This window comes from Dermochelys coriacea, chromosome 15 (assembly GCF_009764565.3).
Source record: "Dermochelys coriacea isolate rDerCor1 chromosome 15, rDerCor1.pri.v4, whole genome shotgun sequence".
NCBI classification, from domain to species: Eukaryota; Metazoa; Chordata; order Testudines; family Dermochelyidae; genus Dermochelys; species Dermochelys coriacea.
The window spans coordinates 32,670,626-32,691,172 of NC_050082.1; the positions used below are offsets into that span (position 1 = coordinate 32,670,626).

The following is a 20,547-nucleotide window of genomic DNA, read 5'->3' on the forward strand; positions in this document are numbered from 1 at the left end:
TTAAGGGGTAGGCTGGGTCCTCAAGGATAACTATAGGCATTTCAAACTCCCCAACAGTTTCTTCCCAGACCAGAAAGTAAGTCCCTTCCTGCAGCTTTGGAAACAGACCAGAGCTCCTGAAGATGCGAGCATCATGTACCTTTCCCGGCCATCCCACGTTGATGTTAATAAAACATCCCTGGTGATCCACCAGTTCTTGCAGCACCACTGAAAAGTACCCCTTGTGGTTTATGTACTTGCCGCCTTGGTGCTCTGGTGGCAAAATAGGGATATGGGTTCCATCTATGGCCCCACCACAGTTAGGGAATCCCATTGCAGCAAAGCATCCACTATGACCTGCACATTTCCCAGTGTCACTACCCTTGATATCAGCAGATCTTTGATTCCGTTGGCTACTTGCATCACAGCAGCCCCCAAGGTAGATTTGCCCACTCCAAATTGATTCCCGACTGACCGGTAGCTGTCTGGCGTTGCAAGCTTCCACAGAGCTATTGCCACTCGGTTCTCAACTGTGGGGGCTGCTCTCATCTTGGTATTCTTGCGCCCCAGGGCAGGGGAAAGCAAGTCACAAAGTTCCATGAAAGTGCCTTTACGCATGCAAGTTTCGCAGCCACTGGGAATCGTCCCAGACCTGCAACACTATGTCGTCCCACCAGTCTGTGCTTGTTTCCCGGGCTCAGAATTGGTGTTCCACAGCATGAACCTGCCCCATTAGCACCATGATGCCCACATTGCCAAGGCCCGTGCTTTGACAGAAGTCTGCGTCCATGTCCTCATCACTCTCGTTACCACGCTGACATCGCCTACTCTCCCGGTTTCGCTTTGGAAGGTTCTAGTGCTGCATATAGTGTTGGATAATGCGAGTGGTGTTTAATGTCCCCATAATTGCCAAAGTGATCTAAGCGGGCTCCATGCTTGCCGTAGTATGGCGTCTGCACGGAAAAAAGGCGCAGAAGGCTTGTCTGCCGTTGCTCTGACGGAGTGAAGGGAGACTGACGACATGGTTTACAGGGTTGGTTTACAGGGAATTAAAATCAATAAAGGGGTGGCTTTACATCAAGGAGAAGCAAAAACAACTGTCACACAGAATGGCCCCCTCAAGGATTGAACTCAAAATCCTGGGTTTAGCTGGCCAATGCTCAACCCACTGAGCTATCCCTCCCCCAGGTATTCCAGGCAGGACTGAATCTCCATTAAACGTTTCAAGGTGCCCCGACAGACCTCACCGAAACGATTGTCGGTCATTGATTTCATGGAGAGAGGGGAGGGAAAGGGAGCAAATTAATACAAAACAAATCTCGTCTATTTCTTGTTTTGATCCACTCCATCTATCTTTTACGTCTTAGGCTGGCAGTAGACAGTGCAGTAGGACTGCTAGCCATCCTCATCTCCTGGCTGCTCAGCAGAAGATGGTATAATAAGACTGACAGCAGTACTAAAGAGAATGACCTGGTCGAGTCATTTCTATTTATGTCCCTGCGCCCATGCCTGCCCAGGCACTCCTGACAGACCTCACCAAGGTGGCCAAGAGCACCTAGGACATGATGATAATGCTATCAGGCCTATTGCACCGTCTGCTGCCACAAGGCAACGAGCTGCTGCTGTGTAGCAATGCAGTACCGTGTCTGCCAGCACTCAGGAGACATATGGTGACAGTGAGTTGAGCAGGCTCCATGTTTGCCGTGGTATGGTGTCTGCACAGGTAACCCAGAAAAAAAGGTGCAAAACGATTGTCTGCCGTTGCTTTCACGTAGGGCGGGAGGGAGGGTGGGCCTGACGACACGTACCCAGAACCACCCATGACAATGTTTTCGCCCCATTAGGCATTGGGATCTCAATCCAGAATTCCAATGGGTGGCAGAGACTGCGGGAACTGTGGGATAGCTACCCAAAGTACAATGCTCCGGAAGTTGACACTAGCCTCGGTATTGTGGAAGCACTCCGCTGAGTTAATGCACTTAGAGCATTTTGTGTGGGGACACACACAATCGATGATATAAAAACGATTTATAAAAAACGACTTCTATAAAGTCGACCCAATTTCATAGTGTAGAGATACCCTTAGAGACTAACAAATTTATTTGGGCATAAGCTTTCGTGGGCTAAAACCCACTTCATCGTATGCATGCAGTGCAAAATACAGTAGATACATAGAGAGACACAGAGAACATGAAAAAATGGGTGTTGCTATACCAACTCTAATGAGACTAATCAATTAAGGCTACCCACCTTAATTGATCAGCAAGCTCAGATCCCTGGGTACATACTTGGGCAACAAGCCCAAGCCAATGCTGGTGCTACTTCAGCAATGCTACTATTTTTAGTGCACTAGCTAAAGCAGAGCTAGTGCAGGTGTCTCTGTGAGAACTGGGATTCACACCTCCCAGCTGAAATGTAGACGTACCCAAAGATACCAATTAAAGCACAGCAGAAACTTTAGAGGGTCAGCAAAATACTTCTACAGCCATCGTAATGTAAACATACCCATATCTGACACATGCTTCCATTCTCTTGGAATAAATGTATATTCTCCACGGGTAATTTGATCTTTCAGACATAGCTGAGTATTTTGTTCATTGAATGGTGGATATCCACACAGGCTAAATAAAAGAGAAACAAACATAAAGGATGCAGCTTTTGCTACAGCAGTGAAAGACTGACTGTTGTAGAATCATAGAATATCAGGGTTGGAAGGGACCTCAGGAGGTCATCTAGTCCAGCCCCCTGCTCAAAGCAGGACCAATCCCCAACTAAATCATCCCAGCCAGGGCTTTGTCAAGCCAGGCCTTAAAAACCTCTAAGGAAGGAGATTCCACCACCTCTCTAGGTAACGCATTCCAGTGTTTCACCACCCTCCTAGTGAAAAAGTTTTTCCTAATATCCAACCTAAACCTCCCCCACTGCAACTTGAGACCATTACTCCTTGTTCTGTCATCTGCTACCACTGAGAACAGTCTACATCCATCCTGTTTGGAACCCCCTTTCAGGTAGTTGAAAGCAGCTATCAAATCCCCCCTCATTCTTCTCTTCCGCAGACTAAACAATCCCAATTCCCTCAGCCTCTCCTCATAAGTCATGTGTTCCAGTCCCCTAATCTGGGGGATTTTTTTGTTTTTTTGTTGCCCTCCGCTGGAAGCTTTCCAATTTTCCACATTCTTCTTGTAGTGTGGGGCCCAAAACTGGACACAGTACTCCAGATGAGGCCTCACCAATGTCAAATAGAGGGGAACGATCACGTCCCTCGATCTGCTGGCAATGCCCCTACTTATACATCCCAAAATGCCATTGGCCTTTTTGGCAACAAGGGCACGCTGTTGACTCATATCCAGTTTCTCGTCCACTGTAACCCCTAGGTCCTTTTCTGCAGAACTGCTTCCTAGCCATTCAGTCCGTAGTCTGTAGCGGTGCATGGGATTCTTCCGTCCTAAGTGCAGGACTCTGCACTTGTCCTTGTTGAACCTCATCAGATTTCTTTTGGCCCAATCCTCTAATTTGTCTAGGGCTCTCTGTATCCTATCCCTACACTCCAGCGTATCTACCTCTCCTCCCAGTTTAGTGTCATCTGCAAACTTGCTGCAGGTGCAATCCACACCATCCTCCAGAGCATTTATGAAGGTATTGAACAAAACTGGCCCCAGGACCGACCCTTGGGGCACTCCACTTGATACCGGCTGCCAACTAGACATGGAGCCATTGATCACTACCCGTTGAGCCCGACAATCTAGCCAACTTTCTATCCACCTTAATGTGAATATGCATTCCACAACATCTGTTCCAGGATTGAAAATATGACACACGTACTCATTAGCAAACATACTTAAATAAAGGCCTAAGACCTCCACCCATGTATGACTGTTCAGTTGAACTGTCAGCCATGAAGTTTCTTACCATACGAAAAGAATAACTCCTAAACTCCAGCAGTCCACAGCACGGCTATACCCAGCTGTCCCAAGTGAATTGAGAACTTCAGGGGCGAGATACGTGGGAGTACCACATAATGTTCTCATTAGTGATGATTCTCCAAGAATCTTGGATTGTCCAAAATCTGTAATCTTGTTTATGAGAATAACACTACATCAGTTTTTATTTTAACACATACTAGAATGCACCATACTAGTCAGCAAGTATCAGGAGAGAGCTTTATGGCTCTAATTTCCAAGGCATTTTGCCAGTACACAACTACATACTAAGCTCTACCCAGCAGAGGACTTCAGCAGAAAAGTCAGCAGGACAAGAGAATCATTTTGTGGGGGGGGGGTTAGGACAGAGAGGTTTCAGTTTTAGTGCTAGCAAAGAGTGCTGGATTTAACACCAGTTTGAAGTATTCTATTTATCTCCAGATTAGGGAAAAGCATAAGTAGCAGCACTACAGGTTCATGGCTACCCTGGAGAGACTATTACATGTAGAGCAATGGTTCAATTTCCAAACCTACTCAAGTCTCTCAGGCAAAAACACAGCCTAACACCAAATAGCATGGATAATTACAGTAATGTTGGCCATGAATCCATGATTAAGACTACTGACATACTCTGCTTCACTTGTGTGTTATTCCACTGATTACTATGTGAAATATTAAAGGTGAAAATTCTTATTCATACTGACGTGTATGTATTGATTGAAATATTCAGGAGAGAGGAAGTGATTTCTAAAGTTTGTGAAAGAACCTTAACTCAAGATTTCCTGTATTTTTAGCCTCTATTATTTAGGAATGAGCGTCAGCAATCTTAATGCTATGTAAATTTTCGTGTGTGTTGGAATTTAATATTTAGAGAAGAATTGCTGAAGAACATTCCGAAGTTCTGAATAAAGAACATCAAAATAAAAGAAAAAAAATCCAGAAATAGAAGTTTCTTCCTCACCTTTATAAGACAAGTTTCTTCAGAAGATGAAAGTAGCACATTCTCTGGCTTTAGATCCCGATGTATAATACCATTTTCATGAAGATACTATGCAAACAAACACGCATACAAAACAGAGAATGCATGCATTAAAATGTAAACTTCCAAGTCTTTCCAATGATGATGATACAAGTAACAAACAGATTCATTTGAGAAGTGTGTATTTGAAGCTATATGGTTCACAAAAAGATTTAAAAAGAAAAGGAGTATTTGTGGTACCTTAGAAACTAACACATTTATTTGAGCATAAGCTTTCATGAGCTACAGCTCACTTCATGGGATGCATTCAGTGGAAAATACAGGGGGGAGATATATACACAGAGAACATGAAACAATGGGTGTTACCATACACACTGTAACAAGTGATCACTTAAGGTGAGCTATTACCAGCAGGAGGGCGGGGGGGGTGACGGGACCTTTTGTAGTGATAATCAAGGTGGGTCATTTCCAGAAGATGACAAGAATGTTCTTGTTGGTCATGACTCCATGATTAAGACTACTGACATACTAAGTGAAGCAGAGTGTTATTCCACATTCTTGTCAAGTGCTGGAAATGGCCCACCTTGATTATCACTACAAAATGTCGTCTGTCCCCCCACCGCCCCCGCTGGTAACAGCTCACCTTAAGTGGTCTCTCTCATTACAGTGTGTATGGTAACACCCATTGTTTCATGTTCTCAATGTATATAAATCTCCCCACTGTATTTTCCACTGAATGCATCCCATGAAGTGAGCTGTAGCTCACGAAAGCTTATGCTCTAATAAATTTGTTAGTCTCTAAGGTGCCACAAGTACTCCTTTTCTTTTTGCGAATACAGACTAACATGGCTGCTACTCTGAAAAAAGATTTAAAATATTTGTCAGATGCTACACAGCAGCTTCTCATCTCCACAGGTACACTATGTAGAACGGAAAGCTATGCCTTCCCTGCAGTTCATCCATATGCCACATTATCAAAACAGATTCTTCATGATGACACTAAGGAATTTTGTTCCTTGATCTCTTTTTTGCTATTAAGAGCCACTCTTTTTTTCTGTGTTCAAACCCTCTTAAATTAAGTACTTTTCCCTGCCTTAGTTTGCCAAGGCAAACACCACTACACAGTGGTGTTGGAACAATTTATATAGTGGGGGTGTGACATTATACTCCATATTCTTTATGGAAATATTATTATGATATGGATATAACATAACTGTTTGTACTTTAAGTTATGATTTACTGTACGTGATTATCCAATTTGTATGCATGTATCATTTCTGTATCTAAAGTTAGGAATATAGACTGTGTAACAATTATAACTGGGTATGTATTGGGAAGACACCCACCAGACGACAGGCCATCAGATTTGGTAGTCCATTAGGAAGGAACAACAAGACTGTGATTATACTAATCTTTCCGCCTCCTGGGAGGTGTCCTGGGACATAACTGTGACACTACTAGGTCAGGTGGTCTGGTAACCTAATACACTATCTTGGACTTCTGGTAATTTTCCACTGGCAGAAGGAAATGGTCAAGTTTAGGAACCAAAAGGCTTCCCGCCTTATGTAAATTCTATTTAAGGCTGGGAGGGAAGGCATTCTAGACTCTCCTCTTTTGACTATCCAAGAAGAAAGACTGCTGAAAATACTTGAGGGGACAAAGAAACCAACCTGAAGGGATAGAAAGGGATGAGTCCAGACTGAGACAGGGGTCCCATCTGTTACTCCTGAGGGCATTCTGCACCAAAAAATTAAAAATTCTGCACATATTTTAAAAGTCTGCAATATTCTGCAAGCTTTATTTGTCAATAAATAAATGCAGAGGCTCCAGCATGGCAATGGGGAGCACTGGCCACTGGCTGTATGCAGGTGGCAGATCACCCTGCAGCCTCCCTACCCTCCACCCCGATACACAATTTGAGTGGTGAGGATGTAGTCGACCCTGATACAGCACAAGGCCTGGGCCTGCCCAAGAAATACCTTGGGGCCCTGCCCCTCTGTGCCAGAAGCACCACGTGTGGGGCAGGCAGGCTCAACCAGGAAGGATCCAAGTGTGGAGGGGCTCAGTGGGGGGGATCCTGGTGTGGAGTGAGAGGATTCTGTGGGAGACAATCTGGGTGCAGGCAGCTCAGTGGGGGAGTCTAGACGTTGGGGGGGCAGGATCTGGATGCACAGAGGCTCTTTGGGGGGTTCCAGGAGCAGGGGCAATTGGACTTTGCAGGGGCTTCCAGGTGAATGTGGTTGGGGCTCAGCAGAGGAGTCTGGGTGTCTCAACGGCGGGAGGGGGTCTGGGTGCTGAGGGAGTGGGGCTTGGTGGGAGTCTGGGTGCAGCTAGTTGGGGGTCAGTGGTGTGGGGGTCTGGATGTGGGGTCTCAGGGTGGTGCAGGGGGTGGAGCTCATCAGGGTGGGGCTTTGAGTGCAGGGAGCTAAGTAGGGGGTGGTGTGGCTGCAGGGGTTGGGGTCCGGAGGCAGGGGAGCTCCAGATGCAGGGGTTGAGGTTCAGTGAGGTGGGGTTTGGATGGCTAGGTGGGATTTCTGGTTGTACAGGGTGAGCCCTGACGGGGGTGTCTGGGTATGGGAGGTCCAGATGCACAGGGGTTGGGTGGATGGGGAAACAGTCCCCCCATACAGTGACCCCTCTCTCCACACGTGAGGAGCAATGGGGGCAGAAGCAGGAGAGGATGCTGAGCTTCCTGCAGCTGGGGGAAGTTTCTGGGGGTGGGTCTGACAGTGCTTGGGGTGAGGGCAGAGTGCAGAGCAGAGCCCCCTGGCTACCTCTACGTGTAGGAGCCTGAGGGGGGCCATGCCGCTGCTTCCGGGAGCTGCGTGGAACAGCCGCCGACCCTGCTCGCCGGCTGAAGCACCGAAGTGGGGCAAGCCCCAGATCCCGCTCCCCAGTGGGAACTTGAGGGCCAGATTAAAACCCCAGTGGAAGAGAATGGATCCCTTCCAGGTTGGTTAGCGTAGCAGCTAAAGGAACGCTGCCCTAAATCTCTTCTATGAATAAGGAGAAGAGTCCATTTACTACTGTAAAAATACATGCAAGCACAAATGATAAAAGTAAAGAAAAGGAGGACTTGTGGCACTTAGAGACTAACAAATTTATTTGAGCATAAGCTTTTGTGAGCTGCAGCTCACTTCATCGGATGCACTGATTGTACAGTCAGAGAAAAATCATATTTTTCTTTATACACATTCAGGAATATTTACCTTTACAGCCAACAACATCTGATAAAAATAGAGCTTGCAGGTAGCTTCTTTCATCTTGGTTGATCTCGACACTCTGTCATACAACTCTCCTCCTTCCATCCTGAAACAGAAGTACAGAAAGAGATTCAATATACTGGTTTCAGAAGTTAGACCTCACTGGGAAAGCCTGAGACTGAAAAGCTTCTCTAAAAGAAAAGACCCCAATGAAAAGTAAAGTATATTCATTTTCTGAAACGCATTCATTGGGCACATGTGTATACATTCTTAAACATGACCTGCACAGTAAAAATAAATTGGTCTTGAGCTAGCTGAAACTAAACCCAGAAAAGATGGAGGTGATGTTAACAGGAAAGCAGAAGCACTATTCCAAGGAAGTTCCTCTTCTAAAAGACCATCTGGCTATTGCTTGTCAAGGTAGCACAAAGCCTTGGAACACCTTCTATCCTCTTTGGGTAACCAGGAGACTTCACCCTTCTTATGCACACAAACCTGCAGCTACAGCAATCCATGCTCTCATCATCTTCAGATTGTACTACCTGGGACTGACCGTGAAGGCCAGGCAGAAGCTGCAACTGGCTCATCATCTGGCCACCCATTTACCCTTCTCTGGCTCCCCAACAAGTTCCAGATCCAGGTTAAGAAGCAGACCTCGAACAATAAAGCTCTCAATAATCCAGGCCTATGCTCTTTTTGAGACTCTCTCTACTTATGTGATCCACCACATCAGCTGCAAATGATCAGGATGACAGAGCAGAGAATACTGCTGGAGTGGAGTGCTTCTGCAGCTCCAAAAGAATGACTTTCCTGTCTATCCTAATCCCCAGTTTTACCAAGGTTTTGGATAGCATCTGAGATCATCATAAAGTCAGGTTCAAGTTATTAAAATTACAGTATTTTATTTATGGCAGTAAAACATTTACTCTGGAACAAATTGAATGCAAATTACTTACAATTCCAAAACAATATAATAATCTTCTGCATCAAAGAAGTTTTTTATCTTGATTAGGCAGGGCTAGCAAAAGAGGAAGGAAACAACAAAACGACACAATCATTTTATGAAAACTAATATTACAAGAAAATATTACCCAAGAAAATAATTTCAGAATAGTGCACTATCCAAAGTATACGTGGCAGGACACCTTGCTGATATAGATTTCTCTTTTTAAAAAAATGCAAGTGAATTTTATATTAATTGTAGTGAGACTAATGTGACAAGTTGTCTGCTTAGTGCAGACATGTGCCATGGAAGTTTTCCCCCAAAACATTTCTCTCAATGAACCTCAATCACAATCTGAAACCCCCTTGTTATTCTTATGATGAGCTCCCACATAGCTCTGCCAATGCATTCTGTCTAATCAATTATACTATTCCACTGTACTTGACTTCCCCTTTTGTGGGGGGTTTACATACAGCAAAAGGGAGAGAGAATTTAAAAAAAAATAAAAAACAGGAAAAAGGGTAAAATTTAGTAAATCCACTAAAATTGCCAAAGGAATTCAGGAGCAGGTATGAGACTTAATTTTTTTCTATTAAATTTACTCAATTTCAAATTGATGGTGTGTCTATGATATTTGGAAGTGTACTACTTTTGTGGGGTTTCTTATTTAAGTAAATGGAAAGTTTCAAACAATGTTATCGAATTAACTCAGATGTGAAGATTCCCACACTGGATGTTCTGATTGACTAGACAAGGGTAGTCAATAGGTGCACCACGGGTCTAATCTGGACCACCAGACATTTTTGAATAGACCCCAAAATGTTTTTATTTACTTATCAATTTTTTTTTTGGTATTATTTCCTCTGGAGTCTGGACCTTGACAACAACAACAAAAAAAAAAGAAAAAGAAAAAATTGACTACCGTGGATTAGGGTCTCTGTCCCAAAGTAAGAAAAGGAGTACTTGTGGCACCTTACAGACTAACAAATTTATCTGAGCATAAGCTTTTGTGAGCTACAGCTCACTTCATCGGATGCATTCAGTGGAAATATGGTGGGGGGTGGTTCTGTGGAGATTTGGTCTAGGCCAAAGCTAGGTCAGCAAGCTTGGCCATCTAGCAATATTCACAGAAAGATGTATCAAGGAAAGTCTTATTTTCTGATCAGTGGTTCAAACAGAGACCAAGTAAAGAAAATTTCAATCCAAACTTCAATTTCAAAGATGCAAGTTTTGGAATAGTTACAACAAGCATATAAAGATATGGGGTAGAACATAAAGTGCTTTGTAACCTTATCTACAATAAGCAAAATAAGTGACCATTGCTACCCACGAAAAGACAAAATTAAAATTAAGAAGCTGTTCCTCCTAATTGTAACTGGAGCATTAGTTACCAGACTATAGAAACCCCAAAAGAAGATGAGCAAGCAAGAAAATCAGAATATACATTAAAAAGATAAAACAGATTTTAAGACTATACTCACATGATTTATTTTCTTCAAAATCTCAATTTCTGTATTAACATTAAAAGCTGAATCCTATTTAAAAGAGAACTGAAGTGTCAGACAGAACAAGCAGTAATACTGTTTATACATGGACTTTTGCAGCAATGTACCTATGAAAACACAACATACATTTGCTCCATCCTAACAATTTGAAGGTGGCTACAATGTAAGTAACAGAACTCAACAGGAAAAAAAAAAAACAAAAAAAAAAACCTCCTGCTGAAAATTTCAACAAAAACAGAAAAAGAATTCCTTAACTTGAAATCTTCCATGGGAAATTTTGATGTATTTGACAAAAAACAAAAAATCTAACATTTTGGCCCCAAACTAAAATAAATTTATTCTGAAATGCTGCCACAGTATACCTCATGGGAGTTATAGTTCGGGTGCCTAAGGCTCCCATTCTCTTGTACGGTTCGGCTCCCTGGTTAGACTACATCTTTCACAATGCAACACGGTCTCACTTCTTGGTACATCATGGGAGATATAGTCCATTTCTTCTTTGTATGTACCCCATAATCAAGAAGCCCTTAACAAGTAAATGACCGTTTATATAAAGAAAAATGTAACTATAAATGCAACAGAATCAAAAAAAGAAAAGGAGTACTTGTGGGACCTTAGAGACTAACAAATTTATTTGAGCATAAGCTTTCATGAGCTACAGCTCACTTCATGGGATGCATTCAGTGGAAAACACAGGGGGTGGATTTATATACATAGAGAACATGAAACAATGGGTGTTACCATACACACTGTAACGAGAGTGATCAGGTAAGATGAGCTATTACCAGTAGGAGAGCGGGGGGGAGGAAGGGGAAATAAACATGGTAGCTAACTGGCTATTCTCATACCAGAGAAATGTTTCCAGAATAGCATAGTTGTACAAATCTTATTGTCAAGATGCAAATACAAAGGGTATCTTCTTGGCTAGTAAGATAATAAGCACCTAGCAACATCAACAAAGCGAAGAAGGAAACTGACAGCTGTGGCTGGTCTGAGATGCACCGTTTAAGGGAGAGAGGGATGAAATAAATAGCCTGGAAGGAACTGCAGGCACAGAACTCTGGAAGTGCAATTTTTTTTTTTCAATCCTCCTCTTCTGACGCTTTCAGGATTTGGGCCTACCAGAGCTAGAGACCCTTAGACCTGTGCATATTTCTTGTAACATTTATCGTGGAGTTAACTGGAGCTTTTCTTGATTGTCTAAATAAGCTTTGTTTTAAAATACTTTTGGATCTCGGTCTGTCTCTGGAAAAACTCACTATAGTCTGTCCGAACAAGAAGTGAAGGATCCTTCCATCTCAGAGGAGAAGTAACAAAAAGAGTCTGCATCTAGCCATATTTAACACCAAGACCATTTGCATTAGACATTAACTACTCTTAATTGTTTAATACATTTAATGTCCTACAAATGGTGTGGTTTGATTTATTTTTTTAAATATAAATGTACACAACTTCACACATTACAAATATACATCTGAATCCAGAAAACCTTAAATTATAGCAACAAACATTTATAATGTTCACAAAGGAATACTTCAGAATCACTGCAAGATAGCCAAAAAATAGATACTTACTGTGTCACTCACAGCGCTTGTTATAAATCTCCGTTTATTGATTATCTTTACAGCAACTTTGTTACACGTGGTCCTCTCAAATGCCAATTTAACCTCTCCACAGGCACCACTAATATAAAAAATTAGTTATGTTAAAGCTTGCAAGCACTTTTCAATATGTTGGTGACAAATAAAAATAGATCAAACACAGAAGGCGTTTGCTACCTGAGTATTACATGTGATTAGAATGCTGCTGTCTCCTAACCCTTTGAATGCAGCCGACTGGGTGTGCATTAGATTAGGATAGATGCTGGTAGCCACCAATGTTCTAATACAGAAATCAAATTACAACCAAAACTCCAAACTGAAAGCTATTAAGAGAATACAGAGGACAAGCACTGTTGGCATTTCAGCTGCACAAATGGCTAAAAACACAACAACAAACTCTCAAAATGTCTCTCTACGGTTTTGACTTAAGCTCACAAAGCCCACCCAGCCCCCACTAATATAGCCCAGTGGCAAAAGGACATTATAATACATAAAGTCCTGCACCACAAGGTTGCACAACACTGAGCAGTAGGTATAGCAACACATTTATTTTTGATTATGAGATTATATGAGGAAATCCATACAAATCCACTCAGACTTCTATTTTCACTTCGCTGCTCTTTTACAATCTACAAAGACTTTGGGGGAAAATTCCACTTTAAAGACATTTTATATATAAAAAAAAATGAGGTCACCATTACTCTCTTTTTTGCTTGAGGACCCAAATAGTGATGTCCCACAAGGGGTTATACTCTGACCTTCAGTTCTTCCCCCTGCTTGCAACAATGGGGTAGAGAAGGGATACTGATTCAGAAAGTAACATGCAAACTATTTCAAACCTGACTTTCTGTTCCTAAAAAAATGGTTACCTACCTTTCGTAACTGTTGTTCTTTGAGATATGTTGCTCATGTCTCTTCCATTCTAGATGTGTGAGCACCCATGTGTGCGGTCGTAGGAGATTTTTGCTTTAGCCGTTTCCGTAGGGCCGGCAATGGCATGCCCTGGAGTGCTGCGCTCATGCATTGGTATAACCAGCGCCGCCAGCCCTACGCCCTTTCAGTTCCTAATTGCCGACAACTCCGACAGAGGGACAGGAGGTGCCTGCTGGGGATATAGACCGAGACCAGCCACGCTTGCAGAGGCTGAAGATGAAGTCGAGCATGGATGACCATGTACATACACGTGGCCATGTGCCCATCAATCACAGGCAGGTGTGGGCCATGGTGAGCGGATAGCTCCTTACGTGAGAAATCAAGTTCGACATGGCCTGAAAATGTGTTTCCAAGAGGAAGGCCCTGGCCCACGTGCAGTCGAGAACCACTCCAATAAACTATGTGTCGAACTGGTGTTCGTGTGTGACGTTGCACCCCATAATGCTTTATAGAAATATGCTTATGAATGTAAATATGACAAATGGCTACATACGCCATGTAACGTATCTTTTCAAAGGTTATGTTCTACTGAATGTATTCATCCTATTCGTATACATGCATCATTTTTATATCTGAAGTTATGAGCGTTGGCTCTATGTTTGTATTTAAAGTGTTTGCTGTAGGAAGCATCTAAGGCAAATCTGGTCAACATAATGTGAAGGGGTTATTCAAGTAATTGGGAGTACTTGGCTAACAATGGACCTTGATAGACACCAATGCACATCTGAACTTTCCTGGGAACATTCAAACTAGCATGTGGAGAATGGCATTGGCCTGTAAAGAACTGAGTCATGTGGTTTGCCCACATGACTCCGAAACTCCATCATGTAGCTGTAATTCTACACAGTGGGATAGAGGGGTTTCCACCCACAAGAGAGAGATTACATAAACCCCTGGGAAACCCCTCCATTTTATCTTCAGCTGGCTCAAAAGATAGCCTCTCCACCCCAAACGATGCCTGAAAGAAATGGAACAAAGGACAGTAGCTACAGGGGTATGAGTGATTGCTGGACCCAGACTAGAAGGAGGCCAGTCTGTCAAAGAAGCTTATTGGAACATCTCTGAGGGTGAGATTTATTTTAATTTAGTTTCCTACTGTATTAGGCTTAGCCTTGCGTGTTTTATTTTATTTTGTTTGATAATTTACTTTGTTCTGTCTGTTATTATTTGGAACCAAACTCTGAAGGAGGGATTCTAAAACTTTTTGAGGCCGTCCCAAAGATTAAAATTATATCTGCCCAACAGTACTTGATGACTCACCATCCGAAATTGTAAACTGGTAGTTGAATAAATTTTTCTCCCAAAGAGTTTGAGCGTTTTGGCCTCTTTGTTCTTGGGGGTCGAGGAGGTGTGACCCTGCTTGTGACCCTTTGGCCAGAACAAGATACTTCTTTTCAGCCCCTAACAACTACACTTAACAACTACTTAAACACTATACAAACTATTTACAAAAGGCCCTAAGGCACAAAGTTTGTAGGAAAAAAAAAACACTAGCTCTTGTTAAGCAAGAAAGGCACTCCAACTAACCACTATGGGCGATAAGAAGGAACTGAGAAGGAGGAGGACAGACAATGCCTGATATACCACTGCATGAACGTGGCACTCCGGAAGGGGTCACAATTGGCCCTACGGATACCACTAAGGCAAAAATCTCCAACGATCACGCACGTGGGCATGCACATACCTAGAATGGAATCGACGTGAGCAAGCGCTCGAAGAAGAACTGTGAGTATCCACAAAAAGAAAAGGAGTACCCGTGGCACCTTAGAGACTAACAAATTTATTAGAGCATAAGCTTTCGTGAGCTACAGCTCACTTCATCGGATGCAGCTGTAGCTCACGAAAGCTTATGCTCTAATAAATTTGTTAGTCTCTAAGGTGCCACGAGTACTCCTTTTCTTTTTGCGAATACAGACTAACACGGCTGCTACTCTGAAACCTGTGAGTATCCAATCATATATTTGAGTTTCACAATTAAAAGTAAGTTTTAAACCCAAGTCAATTAGAAGCATGAGAACCAAACCCGGCTGTTTTAAGGAAAATAGGTCTACCTGTGTGTCATAATTCAGAGTTCCAGTTTTAACTGTTTTCATCATTCAGAGCTGAAACTAGCAAACGGGCAGCTATAATCCCAGCAATCCGAGGAGCCCGTACTCTGATGGCCCAGCAGTGGAATAAGAGATGTCGAAGCCATATAGATTGGGAATGAATCAACAAATCTGCTAAATTTCAGATTTAGCACGAGTGCTGTTAGCCACCTATTTCACCCTTGGACATTCAGAACAGAAGACTTATTTTACAGACAGCGTTGGAAACTTACTTTCAGAGGTACCATATTTCAAATAGGCAGTAACTAACCACTTACAAGACAGGCAACTGAAAAGAGGACTTTGCATTAAGGAGTAAGAATTCTTTGCAGTGAAAAATTAATTTGTCCTATTAACACCTCAGAAAAATTCTACAAGGGAGAACACTACAGAATGTAAACTACTGTCTATCACTGATGCTAAAATTTTTCAAATACTCTCCGCAAAATAAACTTCTTCAACAAGGCCTTCAAATCCTACCTCCTCCTTTTAACAGCTTTATTTGCATACACAAGTGCTCCCTGGAAAGCAGAAGGAAACTACAGTGAAGGACAGATTAAAAAAAAAAAATCAAAATCACCTCAGTAACCACATTATCTTGTCTTCAGTTTCTCCCCACACACATTTAGCAAGTGTTTGCCCATTTCCCTCATACACTAATCTTAATGTAAACACAACGGGACATGGGTCCATACCCAGATTCTCTCCTGCACAGACACACTCCCTGAACTGAGTGCATTAGGAAGCAAGATATACCTCCTTGATTCTCACAGTATATTATTAATTTATTAGAAAGTCAGAGGGACCATTGTGATCACATAGTCTGACTCCCCTGTATAATTATATTAGCATCCAAGTTTATAATATATAGCATAATGCCCCTGCATAAGCACCAGCATTGATCTATTAATCTAAGTTAAAGCATTTTAGAGGCTATGCTAACCGGCTATGATCTCCTCTAATGGAAAATAAACAAGCTGTGAATTGACATAATTCAGCTGTGCTCCACCCAACTCCTGCCCATTTTGCCAGGATATGGTGGGGCTGCTGGCAAAGGAACACTTACACTGATATATGCCAGGTGAAAACTGCCCTGCATTGAGAGAATTCTCAGCTGGTCAGTTAAGGCCAAATTTCACCTAAGTGGCAAAAAGTGGCTGGAAGAGGATGAGAGAATCTGGCCCTTCGTCTTTTATTAGTCTGTAAAGCACCATGTTTTTGTTTCTATTACCACAGTGCCTAGGATAGCATTATTGAAACAGTACTAAAATAATAGCAAATAGTTAATACTAGTTACAGTTCAAATACCATTCACACAAAACTAAAGGAAAATAAGTCCTAAGTATTTTACTAAGTATGGTGCTTACCTTCCCAAAGTCTTTGACATGATATATTTCTCTCTGAATTCTCTGGGATACCCCGACTGATCATCCACCATAAGATCAGAAAATACAAACACTGGGAAGATGAGTGGAGATAATTTTTGGTATTAACTCCAAATACTTTGTTACAAGGAGTAACTACTATTCCTAAATTTTAATATTAAACAATTGAGAGTGCTGTACATTAGAAGTAAACATATAACAAACAAAAAATTATATTAAAAAAGGGTACCTACCTTTTTGAAACTGTTGTTCTCTAAGATGTGTCACACATGTACATTCCACTGTAGATGCATGCATGCCCCATGCACAGATGTTGGAGATTTTTGTCCCTCAGTGGCACCAATCAGAGTTGCAGGAGCGCCCTCTATTGCCACACGCTACTGCATGCTGGTATAAAAGGGCAGAGCCACCCCAACCCCTCTCAGTTCCTTCATACTGGACAGACTCCAGTGTGGAATGCACATGTGCAACCCATCTTAAAGAACAGTGACAGAACAGTAGGTAATATTTTTTTTTCTTCAAGTGATTGCACACATCCATTCCACTGTAGGTAACAATCAAAGACACATGGAGGTGGGTTCGGAGTCTACCTGAACAGAGATTGTAAGACCATCCATCTGAAAATGACACTGTCTCTGGACTGACAGGAAATGGCATAATGAGAAGTAAAAGTGTGGACTGAAGACCAAGAGGCTGCTTTACAAATGTCTCTTGATGCAAGTGCAGATTGTAAAGCTGCAAAAGGTGCCTGCGCTTTGGTAGAATGTGCCAATACTCTAGCTGGAGGGATTGTATTAGCCAGTGGGTAGCATAAACGAATACATGAAGAGATCCAAGATGAGATTTTCTGAGCGGAAACTGTTTAGCCCTTAGCTCTGTTTGCAACTGCTACAAACCACTGCATAGAGGATCTAAAAGATTTAGTCCAGTCCAGGTAGAAAGCTAAAGCCCTTCTTGCATCCAAGGAGTGAAGCTTTTCCTCATCCCTATGTGCATGGAGTTTTGGAAGGAACATGGGCAAGCAGATTTTTGCTTGGTTAACATGAAAATTAGAGACTACTTTCGTGAGAAGTTTTGGATGAGGATGGAGATGTATTTTCTCCTTATGGAAAACCGTAGAGGGGCTCTGACACCTGAGCTCTCAACTCTCCCACCCTTCTGGCTAAGTTAAGTGCCATGAGAAATGCTACCTTCATGGAAAGGTGAAAGAGGGAACAAGCTACCAGGGGCTCAAAGTGGGGTCCCAATGAATTTTGCTAGAATTAAGTTCAGATCCCAAGGAAGGATGTGGTCTTGAATGGGGAGGTATAATCTGACCAAGCACGGTAGGAATTGGGTGATGATGGTGTGTGAAGGGATCTATCATCCACCAAGACATTGAGGGCTGAATTAGCCACTAAATGCATCTTTACTGAGTTAATAGCAAACTCTGTTTTAGATATAGTAGACAATCCAGCATGAGGCCCAAGGGTACCCGCTAGGGAAATACGCCTTTCACACAACACCAGGTGGAGAAGTGCTTCCACTTCACACCAGGAAAGTGCTCTTAGTTGAGGGTTTTATGCTATTCAAAAGCACTTTCTGAATATCGTTTGAGAAGGACTTTTCAAAGGGTGTCAGTCATAAAAGCATCCATGCTGCCAAACTGGGATGAAACAGGCGCTCATGGTCCTGGGAAATTACGTCTGGATCCAATGGGCAGTGTAACCAACAACGATATCAGGGTCAAGTACCAGTATTAATAAGGAAACGCTGGTGCTATAAGGAAGAGATGAGCATGGTCTTGTTTCACTTTAAGAGGTCTCTGGGAAGGAAAGTAATCAGAGGGAAAGCACACAGGAGAGACTTCTTCCAGGACAGAAGAAAGGCATCTGTCAGCAAGCCTTGGCTGAGTCTCCCTTGGGAACAGAGCTGCTGACATTCCTTGTTCACTTGGGAGTCCCCCAGAGTTGGAAGATGGACCTGACCACATATGGATGTAGTGACCACTGACGCTGATTGCAGAAGGATCTGCTCAGCTAATCCGCTAACGTGGTCTGTTTCTCTGGAAGGTAAGCAGCTCTGAAATGAACTAAGTTGTCTATACAGAAGTCTCCGAGGCAAACTACTTCCTGCCCATCCTGTTTATATAAACATTACCTGTCAAACTGTCAGAATTATTTTTTTCCCCCACTATGTGGGGAGGGAGGCCACACAGGCTAAACGTACTACTCTTAACACCCTGATGTTTATGAGAGTCTCTAAATCTCGAAATGATGAAAGACCTTGAGTCTGCAGGGACCCCATATGAGCTCCCCAACCCAGAGGAGACACATCTGTGATGAGAATAAGAGTTGGTAGTGGGGTAAGAAAGGGAATCCCCCACGCAAACTTTTAGAGGGTCCACCCACCAATCTAGAGATGACAAAACTAATGTTGGCACTCAAACCATTTTCTCTAAATGGTGGCAACTTGGGGAATGCACTGATGCTAGCCATGCCTGCAGCTTTCTGAGGTGTAATCTGGCATGCTGAACTACCAAGGTATATGGTGCCATCCGACCGAGAAGACTGAGGCAGTGGTGTATTGCTGTGGAAGGAAAAGGCCTAGGTAGAGAACGTCGAATCGTGGAAGTCAACGAATGGCTACGCAGGGGGTGTTGGAGAGAAGGCTTTGGATTCTTTGACCATGGGATGGTGTTGCAAGAAGGGGGAGTGCTACGCAGAGACGGGCTCCACCTAACGAAGAGAGGGAAGAGCATCTTCGCAAGCAGGCTGGTTAACCTAGTGAGGAGGACTTTAAACTAGGTTCACCAGGGGAACAAAAACAAAGCCCTGAGGTAAGTGGGGAAGTGGGACACCGGGAGGAAATACGAGCAGGAGCGCGAGGGGGAGGGCTCCTGCCTCATACTGAGAAAGAGGGACAATCAGCGACTTATCTCAAGTGCCTATACACAAATGCAAGAAGCCTGGGAAACAAGCAGGGAGAACTGGAAGTCCTGGCACAGTCAAGGAATTATGATGTGACTGGAATAACAGAGACTTGGTGGGATAACTCACATAACTGGAGTACTGCCATGGATGGATATAAACTGTTCAGGAAGGACAGGCAGGGCACAAAAGGTGGGGGAGTTGCATTGTATGTAAGGGAGCAGTATGACTGCTCAGAGCTCAAGTATGAAACTGCAGAAAAACCTGAGAGTCTCTGGATTAAGTTTAGAAGCGTGAGCAACAAGGGTGATGTCATGGTGGGAGTCTGCTATAGACCACCGGACCAGGGGGATAAGGTGGAAGAGGCTTTCTTCTGGCAACTCACACAAGTTACTAGATCACAGGCTCTGGTTCTCATGGGAGACTTCAATCACCCTGATATCCGTTGGGAGAGCAATACAGAGGTGCACAGACAATCCAGGAAGTTTTTTGGAAAGTGTAGGGGACAATTTCCTGGTGCAGGTGCTAGAGGAACCAACTAGGGGCAGAGCTCTTCTTGACCTGCTGCTCACAAACCAGGAAGAATTAGTAGGGGAAGCAAAAGTGGATGGGAACCTGGGAGGCAGTGACCATGAAATGGTCGAGTTCAGGATCCTGACACAGGGAAGAAAGGAGAGCAGCTAAGTACAGACCCTGGACTTCAGAAAAGCAGACTTTGACTCCCTCAGGGAACTGATGGGCAGGATCCCCTGGGAGAACAACATGAGGGGGAAAGGAGTCCAGGAGAGCTGGCTGTATTTTAAAGAATCCTTATTGAGGTTACAGGGACAAACCATCCCGATGTGTAGAAAGAATAGTAAATATGGCAGGCGACCAGCTTGGCTTCACAGTGAAATCCTTGCTGATCTGAAACACAAAAAAGAAGCTTAAAAGAAGTGGAAGATTGGACAAATGACCAGGGAAGAGTATAAAAATATTGCTCGGACATGCAAGAGTGAAATCAGGAAGGCCAAATCACACCTGGAGTTGCAGCTAGCAAGAGATGTTAAGAGTAACAAGAAGGGTTTCTTCAGGTATGTTAGCAACAAGAAGTCAGTCAAGGA

At 43.1% G+C, this 20,547-nt stretch overlaps 1 protein-coding gene across 14 annotated transcripts in view; it reads right to left on the bottom strand.

Annotated features, from left to right (window-relative positions):
- Positions 1 to 20,547, bottom strand: part of CHEK2 (checkpoint kinase 2) — a 60,318-nt gene that overhangs the window by 12,544 nt on the left and 27,227 nt on the right. For 12 of the 14 annotated variants that reach the window (XR_006275927.1, XR_005289009.2, XR_006275926.1 and 9 more), the window contains 8 exons: positions 16,518 to 16,608; positions 12,104 to 12,212; positions 10,506 to 10,559; positions 9,038 to 9,099; positions 8,088 to 8,187; positions 4,861 to 4,947; positions 3,889 to 4,052; positions 2,485 to 2,600 (listed from right to left, as the gene is read on the bottom strand). Coding sequence is in view for 10 of the 14 variants with exons in the window: in XM_043498380.1 (XP_043354315.1) it covers positions 2,485 to 2,600; positions 3,889 to 4,052; positions 4,861 to 4,947; positions 8,088 to 8,187; positions 9,038 to 9,099; positions 10,506 to 10,559; positions 12,104 to 12,212; positions 16,518 to 16,608 (783 nt within the window). In the remaining 4 variants the exon portion in view is untranslated. Of the gene's footprint in view, positions 1 to 2,484; positions 2,601 to 3,888; positions 4,053 to 4,860; positions 4,948 to 8,087; positions 8,188 to 9,037; positions 9,100 to 10,505; positions 10,560 to 12,103; positions 12,213 to 16,517; positions 16,609 to 16,768; positions 19,173 to 20,547 lie in introns of those variants that run through there. The other 2 variants (XM_043498382.1, XM_043498383.1) reach the window with 2 other exon arrangements.